This window comes from Caenorhabditis remanei, chromosome III (genome assembly GCF_010183535.1).
Source record: "Caenorhabditis remanei strain PX506 chromosome III, whole genome shotgun sequence".
Classification (NCBI taxonomy): domain Eukaryota; kingdom Metazoa; phylum Nematoda; class Chromadorea; order Rhabditida; family Rhabditidae; genus Caenorhabditis; species Caenorhabditis remanei.
In genome coordinates this window covers 9,258,795-9,273,645 of record NC_071330.1, presented here as the reverse complement: position 1 = coordinate 9,273,645, position 14,851 = coordinate 9,258,795, and the positions used below count along the sequence as shown (strand labels likewise).

Here is a 14,851-nt window from a genome sequence, read left to right as displayed (position 1 = left end):
AAATAGAAAAACATCATTGATCATGATTCCCGGGAACGAATTGGGCCGTGATGATTTGCACATTAGGCGGTAAATTTTTAGGGAATTGAATAATGCTCGTCTCTTCGAAGTGAATGCCGCCTTCGCGAACTACAGTACGACGTACTTCAATTTTCATCGTATCCGGTATCTCTGGAAACACAAGTAGAAGTTCAAAACTTATTTTTTCCTATTCTCACGTTTAATTTCATTATATTTCGAAGCATCTGGCTCTGAAATCTGGTTCAGTTGGATTTTTGATGGGTTTCCAATCATTGACATGCTCCTATTATTTGAAGGTTGCATTTTTCTTGCACACTTTTCAATCGATTCTTTATCTCTAGTCAATCCACGTGGCGATGGTTTTTCATAGTCGAATACAGAATTACAGATGGTTAGAGGTTTTTTCTCGTTGGAGTTCACATTGTGTTGAGAATTACAAGAACTTCCTTCTGTTCTTTGAAGATTTTTGAACTGATAATCTAGGATATCATAATCTGAAAAATAAGAATGAAAATACTTCCGTGCGTGACACTTTCGGAAACCTATCAAATTGCCGGTATGTAACTGTTTGGTCATTGAGACTGAGCTTTGAGAATTTCGGGAGTCTAGATTTTGTACCATGGTTCTGGGTTTCATGGTGTGACTATTAAAGTCAGAGCTTCGGACCACAATCTTCTTGGTTCTCATGTTTGCACACTTTCTCGAACTTCTAATCAATTCTGAATTGTTTTTATCTGGTCTGGCGTTGGACCGGCTGCTTTCTGTGGATTTGTAATTAGAATGAATAAAGCACCAATGAAGGCTTACCTTCTAGAATTTTTCTTTTTTCATCGTGATGCTTTGATTCATCACTATTTCCTTGTACTTCAGATCTAGGAGTTCTCTCTTTTTTTTCATAATTTTTTCCACTTCCTGAGCCCCCGAATGACTGCCATGAATTTGGTGTTCGGGTTTTTCTTCTGTCGGTTGTCGATTCCCTATGCATTTTTTCTACTTTTGCAAGAACTGTGGAGACAATGAGTAAAGCTTCGATTCGAATTTGTGAATAACTTTTATATGTATTACGAGAAAGCAGAACGAATACGTGTAAATTTAAAGGGGGATATTGCTGTTCCCAAAATATTGCAATTTTCAGAAAAAAACGGAACGCTTTCTTTTCACGTACACGGCGAGAAAGATTATGTATTATCGGAATAAAAAAGTTCCGACATTTTTTACCGACACGCAAGAGTCGCGGTACTGGTAGATCAGAAACGCCCACTCATCATAAACATTTCTTCTGCAAAATCAGGGCACGGTTTCATTGAATTCGCGGGTGAAGTTTTGTTTGAAAATACCACTTTTTAAATAAAATTTGACCTATTTCCTTTAAAATTTGATCTTTTTTCCTCAAACTTCATGGCGGAAATGAAATTTTAAGGGAAATAGGTCAAATTTTATTTAAAAAGTGGTATTTTCAAACAAAACTTCACCCGCGAATTCAATGAAACCGTGCCCTGATTTTGCAGAAGAAATGTTTATGATGAGTGGGCGTTTCTGATCTACCAGTACCGCGACTCTTGCGTGTCGGTAAAAAATGTCGGAACTTTTTTATTCCGATAATACTGAATCGAGAAAAACGCCGTTTTAACATAACGGTCTCTTTTTCCAATTGTCCCAGCCCTTTCACTGAACCAACTTTCCCTTTATTAGGTCAGAATAAAATTTGTTTTTTTTTTGAGAAATATAATTGATTTTTTCATTGTTCTCTATGCTTTTTTCCAACCTTGCAATCCGGGCCGACCCGGGCCGACGGTTTTTATTAAAAAACCTTCTTCAAAAAAATCGTGTCGGGTTGGTTAATAGCTCAAATGATAGGTATTTGGACCTGTTATTAGACAGAATCAAAACAAACTTCGCAGAAAATCCACAGAGGCCCCGGGCCGGGCAACAGCAGACTTGCAACGGGCCGGGCAAAGTTCAGTACTGAAAAAATTCAAAATTTTTTTTCGAAAATTTTCCGATTTTTTTTGAAAAATATTTCTTAAGAACAATTTTTTGTAGGTTTCGAAGGTTGTTGAAAAATGTACTTGAGGAAAAATATGAAAAATTTTCAGAAAATAAATTTTTGGACAAAAAATTGTAGTGGAAAAAGTTCAAAAATTCAAATCCGGGCCGGGTTTGCGAAATTTGTTTTGATTCTGTCTAATAACAGGTCCAAATACCTATCATTTGAGCTATTAACCAACCCGACACGATTTTTTTGAAGAAAGTTGTTTAATAAAAACCGTCGGCCGGGGTCGGCCCGGATTGCAAGTATGCTTTTTTCTATGATTCGCTGAAGCGAAACCGGAGTTGTATTAATGTTGAGACGCGTGGTGAGACCATCTCGTCATACTGTATCGATATGGTCGGCATGCGATCTCTTTCCACAGTTCTTTTCTTGGGTTGTTTCTGCTTTTCCGAAATAAAAATATCAATAATTCACTTCATCAATTGAATATTTTTACAGAATGTCGCTCGTTAAAACTGGCCCAAATTTGGATGCGATATTCAATCACCAATTAACAAATGTAACTGGTGAACCACTTACTCCAACAAAAATATCTATTTTCTACTTAGTTCGTACACTTTTCCATGCTCATTTCGGAGTCGGAGCCGTGCCGAGTTTGAGACCATTCAACAAGGCTGAAAAGACTAAGTTTGTTCTGAATTCTTACAGCTCAAAAAAGAGCAGATTTCAGAGCGTTCTCGATACTCTACGGATTGATTTTGAGCGATTCTGATATATCATACGATGATTTTCGAAGAGTTGTAAGAATGGTGGACAACGATCTCGGTCGATGCATCTACTATAACTTCATCTGCAGGTTCACAAAGGCTAACGTTTAGCAATCATGACAATAAATTTTCCATTTCAGCATTGAAAAGTTAGCATATGGCGATGAACAAATCGAAATGCTTTTCGAAAATGCATTTTATACAGCGAAAAGGCCGACACATATCAAAGTATTTAAACAAGAACAAGCAGATCAGGATAACTTGACATTTATGAGCAATAATTCGTTTATGTATACTTGGATCAAACGAGTCATGATGCAGTATACAAGAACTTCTCAGGAAGGAATGTTCATTATTACAGAAAGGTTTCGCGATTGGGTCCTTTCTGGAAATATAGAAAATGTGTGAGTTTAATATTGAAAAAGTATGAATAAGAATTAGCTTTATTCCAGTTCTCCTATTAATCAAGGTATCAACATGACTCTACCATTCGAAATCAATTGCTCGGTTCGTGCTAGAAAATGGATTGATGACCAGCTGCGATTCATTCAGTTTTGTCAGTCAAAAGCAATGCCGCATGAAAAAATTCTTGATCTGTGCGATATTATTAGTAAACGACATCGTGATGTTTTTGAAGTCAATCTTCTGAAAACAGTTGTCCACATTCAATTGAAAAATCCACCCGAAGCGATGAAATCATTGAAAGTTTTTTTTGATTTGAGCATGTTGCAAATAACTGATTCTGCGAGACAGGCATTAAACACTTTGAAACTCATGAGCCCATCTCAAATAGCTCTGAGATACGGACCTGTTTTGCAGGGAAGGTTGCACAGAATCTTTGGAGATAGGTGAGATAAGGCTGTCAATATAAAATCGCAATTCAAGTCTTTAGAAAGTGCGCCAGTGAATTGTTTTCGGAAAGCATTCAACAATCTCAGGTGAATGTAGATGACATGTGTAATCGAATAGCAAATTTGGAATTGACAATCAATGAAGTTCTCATGTCCGGACCAATTCTAGAGAGGCTTCCCAGTCACCGAACAAGTAAGTTGTGGATAAAATACTCATTTATCTCGTTTTTTATTTGAAAGAAGCAAAAAAACAAGACGACGATGGAAACGAAACGAACGAACGGCGAGTTCTACAAAACACGATTCATGCAGCTGCTAAGTAAGGCCGAGAGTAAAGCCCATTTAAGTTTTTACGATTTCAGCATTAATATTCCCAACATCAGAGCATTGCAAAAAGACTTCAATGAGGATTACGACCTGCACACGTTTCTTGTTTCCATGTCAAAGTTCATGCTTTGTATTGAGGATATGATGGATGGAAAATATTTCAAGTAAGCACTGATTTTTTACTCCAAAGTAATGACTAACATTTTCTCTTGTGAATAGTTATATTTTCTCAGCATTATTCCCATTGAAAAAGCATTTTTAGGTATAATAGCACCGCCGAATATGTATGTGTTGGTTTCAATCATCTTCGTCTCATATATGATTCTCAGAACAAAGGAAGAGCAATAGAAGATTTTGCCAACGCAATTATGTCAAGTGGACTGTATATTGCCAAAGTTTTTAAAGTAGAATAAATAATATTATTCAGTATTCAAAGTGGGATGTACAATCAAGCAAGACGCGCTGCTGAAGAAATTCTGATGACTAACTGTACAACACCGAGCTGCCCAAAACTAGAGACAGAGAGCCAGGTTTTTCTTAAAATTAATCGAAGTTTCAATAAAAATTTTCCGAATGCAGGCAGTTAGTGGTGTGAACCTTGCATACTCTCTGGCTTCAATCGGAGATTATGATAACGCTTTCAAAACAATCAACTCACTAAACACGTTGTTTCCTGAACAACTCAGCTGGATAAGCGCTCGTCACGTCAAGATTTGTTTCCAATTAATTCAGTTTGAGAGGGATTTTCTTCTCAATCGGTATACTGCATGCTCTGATCATTTGAAAGAAATTGGATCACTTGCCCCTCTGGAATACACTTTAAGAAAATCTCTGCTCCTCGCTGTCACTGGAAAATTATCAGAAGCCGTCAATCTTTTGAAAGAATATAAATGCGTAGATGTTCGAGGATTATTGCGAATCCATATGCAACTCGCCACGATTGAAGCAGCTTATGGTCGTTTCGATGTTTCTGAATATCATCTAGAAGAAGCAGGAAATATTGCCGTTAACACACACTTTCAAGATGCTAGGTTTCTGGTTACAAGACGGTTCGGAAGTATGATATTAGGAAGAAATATGCCTGAAGAGGCATTCAAGGTTTCATCGTTCAATAAATAACTCTGAAGTAATAACCTGATTTAGGTGCTGATGCCGTTGTATTCAAATGTTGAACGTTTTGGAACGTTCATCGAGAAAGCAATCTATTTTATGTCGGTGGCTCGCTGTCTCCGTCTTCTTAAGAAAGGTTTGCTTGTCCTTTTGTGCTTATGATGGTAACAAAAAGTTTTAGATCCGCGGATATTTTTGAAAAAATGCAAATTGCAAATACTAAATGATAGGTGGCCGTCTATGGAGAAGCTGTTGTGCTCAGAGCTTACAATTCTTCATCACAAAACTGGAATGTTTCCTGATGAAAATAAAGCTACATGGGCAATGGAGAGATTTGGAAAAATTGAAGTCGACTTCCCTGGCCCATGTGTATGGATATTCATCTGAACAGTTATTTAAATGATATTCATTTTTCTTCATTATTTTACTTACAAGTGTTTTTTCTCTATCTATCAGTTTCCTTATCAGCAATAATGACTCCTACCTTAAATTTGATTTAATAAAAACGTTTTTTTTTGTCCGAAGTCAACTCACAATCCATGATTAACTTTTAAAGAAAACGTTTGAGGTTTGAATTGATTTTGTTCCATGAGTTGAAAAAAAAACTGATGAAAAGCGCTAAAAAAATTTCATTAAAAATCCCAATTACATATTTGGTGTGTATAAAAAAGAAGACAAGAACAGAGCGAGAAATATCGAAATGACAATGAAGGGACCGTCATGAATTGTTGATGGTCAAAAGAATGAACAAACTTGGAACTCAATTATTCGAAGGGATGGTGGGAAGGTTCAGGTCTTTGCGCCAGTCCTTATCATCACTTCCTCTATGAACTTCACGTTCAGGGCCATACCGTCCACCGCCTCTTTCTCTTTCTATATACGATTTGTTGTCTTCATAATACGTCGGTTGTGACTGCGAGTGCGGTTGTGGGAATTCAGAGTATTCGGTACCATAATAGGATGGTTGTGAAGATATTTCAATCAAAGGGGGAATCGGTAAATTATCATGGTGTCGGGATCCAGAGAAGTTTCCTCCATAAATACCACCCATGTGACCTTGATAAGGTGGTACTGTATTGAAATGTCCGTGGTTTCGAGGAAACGATCTTGGTTCGCGCGGAACTGTGGCTTCTGAGATGAAACACTTATACATTTTAGGGCTACGAAGGTAAGAATGAGTTACCGTGTCGGTGTGGAATTCGTGACCCTTTGGCATTGAAACTTCCTTCATCAATTTTCATTGAATGGACTCTATATCCTTGGTTGGAATCACGATGAAGTCCATCTTTGCTGAATGTTGGGGTACGATCTCTTCCAGAACATAATCGTGAACCATCAGGACGGGATGTATCACAAAGTTTTTGTTTTTTCTCAGCGTCTTTTCTGACGTTTAATTCTTCTCTTTCTTGTTCTTCAGCTATGACAAGTGCCGGCCACAGAGAAAGCGTGATAAAGTCGATCAACAAACCACCACCGTTCATGAATTGACTACAAAGAAAGTGTGATATTCCAGTCAAAACAGATTATTCTTACCTGAATGAATCCTTCAGTCTTGTACATGATGGAACCTTTTTCGCAATCTTCAATCTTATGGCTTTACCAGTTGAAGCTTTCGAGGAAAGAACAGATTCTGAAAAAAAAAATAATTATACAAATAATTAATTACTCATTATTAACTAACTCGGCTGATCCTGGAGCGACAAATGAATTTCCACTGGTTTGAAATTTTCTTTTTTTGTGATAAACTTGATTTCCGAAAACTTCATACTACCAACACAATCGAAATAGGAAGCTACAGGAGTCAGTTTCAGTTTCGGCTGAAATGTTGTTGGTTCGGTAAGGACGAAATGAAGTTTTCACAAACCCCACAAGCATCAGCAAACTGGAGATCTTGCACTTCTCTCTTGAGTTTTTCGAAAGTCGCTAGCACATTCTTTCCATCAGCCACGCTATATAACACTACAAATGTACAATCAGAATAGTAAATTGTAACAAAGAATACGCACCTTCCGTATGATCGACATCTACATTGGTTAAAACACGCAGCTTGAACAACTCATAGTCCAGAAATGCCTTTGGGTTTCTATGTAGGAGCTGAACATAATATCCTGTTTATGGTTGTTTTGATATGAACTTACATCTTCTTTGACTGTCACCATCTCCATTGTTTTCGACAACGGCACTTTGAAGTTTGGTGGTCGCTCGAATTCCATTTTTGAATATCACGGAACAGTTGTTACAGAAAAAACGTCACTGACTATTTCGAAGACAGATCTAAAAATTAATGTATTTAAATAACACGGTCTCCTAGGACGATTTTAGGTGCAAATTACGTCATCCTGGAATGTTTCGTGACATCCCACGTTTGATAACGTAATCTGCCCCCTAAATTTAGGCGCTAAAGTCATCCTAGGAGACCGTGTAAATAAGTAAACAAGTTTCTACAGTGACCGTAGTTAAAGGCGCATGCAAGGGCACACGTTCTCAACTTGTCGTTTGGTCCCCCCACGCGTTTCTTGTTCGGATGAATTGTGAAATCAATAAATTATTTATTTCTCATTCAAAACTTAAAAAATTTGCTTAGTTCACTCTTTCGAATTTTCTTTGCTCTTTGCTTTTACCGTTTCGATTTCTTCTAAAACAAAAATTGATTAATATCAAGATATTTAGAAACCTTACTAGTACATGTCTTTTCCGCACTTAATGACTTCGAAACGGTGTCCTTCCCACTGTAAATGAAAAATTGCGTGAACTTGTTAAAAATTACTTCTCACGGTATTTCGTCAAATTCGATGTCCATAGACTCGTTTGGATTATCTTTTGCATCTAGTTTTGCTGAAGCTTGATGAGATTCCCCAAGCTCCCCGACGAATATAGCCTTCTGCTGCATTCGCTCATTATTTTGCCAATCCAAGGGTTCTTTCATAGTCACTTGATGTTCGGCAGCAGCCTCTCTTAGCAATTCACTAAGACGCTTGTAATCGGGGCGATCAAAAAATGATGTTGAATCCAATATGGAGAGAATCTCATTGAATTGTTTCGGTACTCCCTCGAAAAATTCAGATCTCGCTGGTTCCGTTCGCATTTCCATTTTAGCATCACCGATTAATTTGTGGTTTTTATGCCCGTCGATATTAGCCCATGGTAGAGGCCCTTTGAGCAGTTCAATAGCCATATAGAACCAACTTTCTAAATCGTCCCGAGCACATTGGTCCTTATGAGAATGAGCAGAAACAGCACAATACTGAAAGGTGCCCATTAAAGCTGCGGCGCTTCTCGGTGGAATGATTTTTCCTTCCTTGTCTCTGTAAAGATCTTATAGTAGTCAGCATAACTTCGTCAATTCAAAGTGGTGAGATTGATGCATGTTGGCACTCACATAAACTTTCTAGCAAATCCAAAATCAAGAATGTAAACAGTAGACTCGTGTTCCCCGATCCCAATACAGAAATTAGGAGCTTTCACGTCACGACATAACCATCCGCATTTGTGAAGATCTTCAAGACGTCTTAGAGTTTGTCCGAGAATTTGAAGAGCTGTTGGAAGAGAAAAGCGACGTTCTGGGCGAGTGCGACGCAAGCGTCCAAGATCGGGTCCAACGAGTTGCATTATACAGTACCTGAAAGTTCTAAAAGGTTAATGAACTACTCAACTCATTCTTTGAAACCTATAAACATCTGTTCTCCCAGCCGCTACAAATTTTGGAAATCCTTTCAATCCTTTTGTCGCCATTAAAACAAGAACGTCTAACTTCAGAACAGGGCGCGTATTTCCCTCCTGCCTTTCGCATTTCATAGCATACTTTTCATTTGTTACCACCTAAAATTTCAAGCTTCAGCTTTTAATTCCAATATCCTATACAATTTCTTACATCTGCAACGACATACACATCAGAAAATGGTCCTGAGTAGATATTTCGCAACACTTTCCATTTTTGGTCACTGCTCTGATGTTCGATAATTAATCCAGCCTGACCGTAAAGATACCTAATTTACAGTATCGAAAATATCTTACTTGTGGCATTCCGCGAGAATCGTGCAGCTGTTCACTGCTCATTATGATATTGAAAAATGATTGATTTCACATTTCATCTGAGTTTCATTTTATTTTCCAAATTAGCATCGTGGAAAATAGTTTACACGGAATATTTAATACAACCTCTAATTTTGTTTCGAAACGAAAACAAAAATTTGCCTGACACCACTGAGATTCAAGTTGGCTTCATGATTAATTGGTTTTTGTTTTCTCTAATCTTTCAACCATTTCGACAGCTTTGTTGACCATTCATTCATTTAAATGTTTGCATTTTTCTCATAGTGTCTGACATCTCTGGGTCTCCGTCGAATGGCATTTCTCAGTTGAGCGCACTTTCTTTACATTTTCCAATAGGATTTTTCAGTTTGCTCTTACTACTTTTCTTCCATCGTCTAACTTTTTTTTCATCAAAATATTCTTATTTTCAGTCTGGTCGTCCGTGGAAATGCGATGCGACCCGTCACTTTCCAGTTGCTTGTATCATTGTCGCTGATTGTATTATCGGCAAGTGATGCAACTGTCTACTGCATTGATTTGGATTCAACTCAGTGAGAAAACTTTTAGGCCTTCGAAATATTTCAATTCACTGCATTTTCAGGTACCTATGTAAAAACTACGCAGTAGATCCGATTACTCAACAATCGGTAACTTGTTCTGCTAATAACTCGATTCAAGGTGATAAAAATATCAAATTGTAATTTTTCCAAAAAGTTTCCAGTGATGTGTGAATCGGCAGAACATGTAAAATGTATCGGAAAGGATCAATTTGGAGTCTTCAATAAGACGGTATTTATTCATTCCTTGGAAACTTTTAATTAGTCATTTCGTATCTATTTTCAGATTCCGGATGGATGTCACTACGGGGCTCATATAAACTACACAACTGCAGTCCTTCTATCCATTTTCCTCGGATTTTTCGGAATCGATCGTATTTACCTCGGGTATTATGCTTTAGGTTAGAAATTTCATTAAAAATTTTGTATGCTTATGAATTATTCACTTTCCAGGTCTCATCAAAATGTTCTCATTGGGCGGTCTTTTCGTGTTTTGGCTCGTCGATATTATCCTTATCAGTCTCCAACTATTGGGACCCGCTGATGGAACAGACTATGCGATAGCGTATTACGGTCCCAAAGTTCAAAGAATAAGATGAGTTTTTAAATAGAAAATTGCAGACGAGTCAAAAAATTCTACTTCACGGTCTCCCAGCCTTCGGAAAAAAACTGTAAGGAAATTTTTTATCTACTCTCACAAAATGAAACTTTAGAGAAAATTGTAGGTCTACAACATGCAGCAGAAGTTTGTACACATTTCTGATGGACAAGGATCACATTTGGCTCATTAGTTTCAGAGAAAATAGCAAAAAATCACGAGGTTTTCGAAATTTGATCGATTTCTCGGAAACTGATGAGCCAAATGTGCTCCTTGTCCATCAGAAATGTGTATAAACTTCTGCCGCATGTTTTGGGCTATTTTTCGTTTGATAATGTTCCGAATTAAAAACGCTGATAGATATTTACGAAAAAAATTGACTTTTCCACCTGAGATAATTTCTGAAACCAGGATTTTTTGCATTGAATGGGTGAATAATGCACTCAGAATAATTTTAAAACTGAAATTTGCTTACTCCCAAGAGCCAAGAGAGCTTTACGCTAAAATTTAAAGTAATACAGTTGCAGACCTGCAATTTTCTCAAAAATTTCTTTGCAGTTCTTTTTCGGAGGCTGGGAGACCGTGTACTTTTAATACGACTATTGAAATAATAATAGTACTATTTTTTCACATTTGACAGTCACACCAACTTCTCATTTTACACTTGCGACGGATGCCAGTAACTTCGAAGGACAAAAATTTTGCTCTAATGTTTATAAAATATTAATTTTTCATGTTTCATAAAATAAATAAGTTTTTTGCTACTATTATGGGCTTAATGATGTTATGGTTGACTTCCAATTCATATTCTTGCTTAGTTGTAAACTGTGGTCCAATTCTCCATTCCCAGAATTCAGAAAAATGGCGACAGACGCACAAATGCAGCAGGTTGCTGAGCTTGAGGTGAATTAATCGTTTTATTTTTATTTTCAAGCTTTGTATTGTATAGATGTGATTTTTTGTTTCATTTCAGGTAGAAATGATGTCGGATATGTACCGTCGGATGACCAACGCTTGTCAAGCCAAGTGCATCGCCACCGCTTTCAAAGAGTCTGAATTGACAAAAGTATGTCCCTCAAAATCCCACGATCAATTCAACAAAACCAATCCAAATCTAATTCTGATGTCACTAGTAACTTTTCCAGTTTCCAATTGATTACTTATATTTATAAGCATCCTCAGGCAACTCGATGTTAGTCTAATTAGACAGAATAGCAATCTAAATACAATCTAGTTAGATTAGCTCGTTTTTAAAGTCTAATTAGACAGGTAAGTCTAATTAGATTGTATGTTAGTTGGATTAGACAAAATTGTAGTCTAATTACACGAAATCGTAGACTAATTAGACTGTGCGTCAATCTAACTGGGTCGCGTTAGTCTCTAAATTTACTTGAATTAGATTAGTATCGAGTTGTCTGAGTCTCTGATATCACATTTTCTAGAAAACATAGCAGAGCTGTACGCAAGTAAATCCGGAATCTCGGATCTGAAACATTGCTCACCTACATTTGATTTCTATTCTTAAAATTAAGACATTTCAGGGAGAAGCAGTGTGTCTGGATCGATGCGTTGCTAAGTACCTTGATGTCCACGAGAAACTTGGAAAACGGCTAACAAACATGTCACAAGGAGATGAAGCCGCTCTTCAAAAATTAGCTCAACAATAGTTATGTCTTTTTCTTCTAGATTATAGCTTTTTATCGTTCCGTTTTGTTGTTTCCATTTTCTTTGTTCTTGTGATGATTTTTCGATAAATTATCATTATTCGCAAATTTATAATTCGGTCGCAAATGGTAGAAATGCCCTAATTCTGCTTGAGTTGTCGGGTTAGACATGAAAAATATAAATTTATTTCAGACGAAAGCAACAAATTTGATCGAGAAAATTCTTCAAAAAATGGACAGGTTGGTATTTTTCATACATGCATGAAAATAAAGCACTGCGTGGGAGAGAGGAGAGAAATATAATGAAGAAAAGTGAAAATTTGCACATAAATAAAACTAGAATGCGTAGGTTTTACTGGATAATGCATTATGTATGGCAGAAAAAATGAGTAGAGAAAACCGTATAGTTTATAACTTGCATGATAACATTCAAAAACAAGAAGTACATGTTCGCTTCATGCAGAGAATTGCTGACAGAATGTTGAGGAAGACTGAAAAGTTATATGATTTGTTAGTTTACAAGTTAAAAAAGATACCTTCGATAGCAGCAACCACAAATTGAACGGAATTCACAGCCACTCCGACTTTCAGTTGCCACAAACACTTCGCGAAATCGTACTTGTCCATGTGAGAAAAAATGTACGAAATTCTGGAAAAAATCATAGCTATAAGTAAGATAGCTGAATGTACTCACCTGCTTGTATCATGTGTTCCTAGCAAACAGAATGCTTCATCTCGATCGATTCTTGGATGATGATAAGTTCCAACCAATGCCCAGTTTCTTGCTGATAGACCTCCACTAATCAAGCACATCATAACAGAAACGAGAGATAATGTTAAATGACCCATATACAGATTGATTGATCCCATTTTCGCCGCAGCTGAGCCAACAATTGCATTGATAATGTAAATGGCTGATGTCCAAATAGCGGAATAATATGGACAATAATCAGATGTGTCACGATAACACCAGATTCCGCCACCAAGAATTACAACTGAAATTTGAAGTTTCAATCTCTATTTTTCTTCAAACCCCTACCTGCTAACATAAGTTCAACAAGGCACAATCTGAACATTCCCCGATTTTCCCTTCTTGGAAAACGATCGAACCACATTGGATTGAATCCTGGTTGATCGGGAACACAATACTCTGGCGGTGGCGGTGGAGGTGCTGACGGAGGAGCGGAACGACGTGGGAGAGATGAAGCAGAAGCATTACCATATCTAGATAAGGACGATGCTGATGACCCTTGATTCTGCAAAAAATTGTCGTGGAAGTTTGAGATTCAATAGAACTAAATTTACCTGATTAATGGTAATTTCCATTGAAGGAGCCGCTGGAGCCGGAGCGTATCCATATGGGCGATAACCACCACCGTACTTGTAGTCTTTACCCATCTGAAAGTCAACATCAAAAGTTGAGAAACTCGAGAAATTCAAAAAGACGAGAAGTGCATAAATCAATCCGAACCTCTTCTATAATAACCTCACAAAACGGAAAGAACATAACGGAAACCGTCAAAGAAACGAGAGAAAACAAAGAAGAATTATAAAACTGAAGAGAGACGAAGAGAGTGAGAGAACATCCAATTTTGATAGTAATGTGACCTTCTTTTCCTCTTTTCCATTTCACACTATCACCATAAAGACATTTTTCACTTGCATGGCGGTGTTTCTATCAGTGAGATGGGTGTGAGTGATATTGAATTAGAAGAATAAAAAGAGAGAGAGAAAGAGAAAAGAAGAAGAACAAATGTATTGCGGAATCTGAAGAGCCAGATATTTTTGATATGAGTCATAAACAGTAGAGAGACTGAACAGAAAGGGAAAGAAAAAAAAATATTATGAATTGAGAAATCAGTCGAGAGTTCACAACAAATAGAATTACTCATAGAAATAGCAGATTTTGGGTGTCTATACGAATGTCCGTGGGCTATGCGTGGTCCTACCCAGACAGTCTTTATTCAAGTTCAAACAAAAAAAAATAAATTTTTGTCAGTAGGTGGTCATCTTTTAAAAAACTGAGAATATTCCCAACTAGGTCAGAATGAAAAAATAAACGTTTTCTGGCCATTTCTCAGTTTTCGTTACTCTTAACAAAACTTGAGGGCTCTACTTGAATATCTTTGACACAGAATATTATGAAAATTGATTTCATTTCTACATTTAGAGTGGGAGCCGCGAATAGGTGGAAAAGACCGACTGCTGGAATTAGAATAGATTCAATTCTAATTTCCGGATTCAGCTCTGGGAGTGTCGAGTCTGCGGAAAACTGATCTTCCATTTTGAAATTCACTGTTTTACAAGTTTTAAAACGATTTCAACTTTATCTTTTCGGAGAGTAGGGAGGAAAAATGAAAAGTTTAACGATTTGAGAGCACTGAAAAAGAAAGAAAGCAAGAAAAGAAAAAAGAGAGCACGCTTTTCTCTGATTGTCAGGAAATCTTTTTCGCATGTACTTCTCGTAGTTAGACTTCAAATACTTTTTTGCGTCAATTCATTAGAGTACAAGAAAAGAAGAACATATGGGAAAGGAGGTTTCTGCCATCTCGCGCATAGAGTACATACACGCGCATCTGTATAAAATGTCTGGCTTCTTCTTCTTCTTTTTCCGTCGACTTGAAATTTGACACCATATCGATACGTGTGATTCTGTGCATGACTCGAAAGAAGCTGTTTTAGTGTTTATTCTGAATCAACACTATCATAAATTGATAATTGAACCCAAATAACTGAGTTCTCACAAGTTGGAAAAAAACTAAGAGTCATAGCATCCAGGATCCAAAAAGTTCGAGAGGCGCAGTATGTGTTTGACGAGAGACAAATCGGAAGCGCTGAGGTAGTAGCTCAATGAGCCAAAGACTTTGTTTGCCCACCTTTAGAGCACACATTCCCCTCCTTTAACTTGTTTCATAATAATTAGGATAGAAG

At 37.1% G+C, this 14,851-nt stretch overlaps 7 protein-coding genes across 7 annotated transcripts; 3 read left to right on the top strand and 4 right to left on the bottom strand.

Annotated features, from left to right (window-relative positions):
* Nucleotides 1-13: 13 nt before the first annotated feature.
* GCK72_010234 (uncharacterized protein) lies at nt 14-597 on the bottom strand (the record flags this gene model as incomplete). Its single annotated transcript, XM_053727756.1, has 3 exons — nt 14-171; nt 219-515; nt 564-597. 3 exons carry the CDS (start codon nt 595-597, stop codon nt 14-16), a joined length of 489 nt encoding a protein of 162 aa, XP_053587333.1.
* Nucleotides 598-2,513: 1,916 nt separating this feature from the next.
* GCK72_010233 (uncharacterized protein) lies at nt 2,514-5,456 on the top strand (the record flags this gene model as incomplete). Its single annotated transcript, XM_003104164.2, has 12 exons — nt 2,514-2,701; nt 2,745-2,870; nt 2,922-3,185; nt 3,234-3,629; nt 3,674-3,825; nt 3,873-3,951; nt 3,995-4,123; nt 4,222-4,341; nt 4,387-4,489; nt 4,539-5,057; nt 5,103-5,205; nt 5,251-5,456. The coding sequence occupies 12 exons, from the start codon at nt 2,514-2,516 to the stop codon at nt 5,454-5,456; spliced, it is 2,385 nt and encodes a 794-aa protein (XP_003104212.2).
* A 373-nt stretch (nt 5,457-5,829) lies between these two features.
* GCK72_010232 (uncharacterized protein) lies at nt 5,830-7,282 on the bottom strand (the record flags this gene model as incomplete). The annotated part of the gene is made up of 7 exons (XM_003104120.2): nt 5,830-6,200; nt 6,253-6,557; nt 6,603-6,699; nt 6,751-6,886; nt 6,934-7,028; nt 7,076-7,163; nt 7,208-7,282. The coding sequence occupies 7 exons, from the start codon at nt 7,280-7,282 to the stop codon at nt 5,830-5,832; spliced, it is 1,167 nt and encodes a 388-aa protein (XP_003104168.2).
* A 557-nt stretch (nt 7,283-7,839) lies between these two features.
* Nucleotides 7,840-9,125, bottom strand: GCK72_010231 (uncharacterized protein; the record flags this gene model as incomplete). Its single annotated transcript, XM_003104101.2, has 5 exons — nt 7,840-8,374; nt 8,449-8,688; nt 8,737-8,888; nt 8,941-9,039; nt 9,084-9,125. 5 exons carry the CDS (start codon nt 9,123-9,125, stop codon nt 7,840-7,842), a joined length of 1,068 nt encoding a protein of 355 aa, XP_003104149.2.
* Nucleotides 9,126-9,554: 429 nt separating this feature from the next.
* Nucleotides 9,555-10,257, top strand: GCK72_010230 (uncharacterized protein; the record flags this gene model as incomplete). The annotated part of the gene is made up of 5 exons (XM_003104056.2): nt 9,555-9,652; nt 9,703-9,779; nt 9,823-9,890; nt 9,945-10,059; nt 10,112-10,257. 5 exons carry the CDS (start codon nt 9,555-9,557, stop codon nt 10,255-10,257), a joined length of 504 nt encoding a protein of 167 aa, XP_003104104.2.
* Nucleotides 10,258-11,117: 860 nt separating this feature from the next.
* GCK72_010229 (uncharacterized protein) lies at nt 11,118-11,923 on the top strand (the record flags this gene model as incomplete). The annotated part of the gene is made up of 3 exons (XM_003104038.2): nt 11,118-11,159; nt 11,230-11,322; nt 11,798-11,923. 3 exons carry the CDS (start codon nt 11,118-11,120, stop codon nt 11,921-11,923), a joined length of 261 nt encoding a protein of 86 aa, XP_003104086.2.
* A 426-nt stretch (nt 11,924-12,349) lies between these two features.
* On the bottom strand, nt 12,350-13,318 carry GCK72_010228 (uncharacterized protein; the record flags this gene model as incomplete). Its single annotated transcript, XM_053727755.1, has 5 exons — nt 12,350-12,411; nt 12,457-12,569; nt 12,615-12,915; nt 12,960-13,176; nt 13,226-13,318. The coding sequence occupies 5 exons, from the start codon at nt 13,316-13,318 to the stop codon at nt 12,350-12,352; spliced, it is 786 nt and encodes a 261-aa protein (XP_053587332.1).
* Between the last annotated feature and the right edge of the window lie 1,533 nt (nt 13,319-14,851).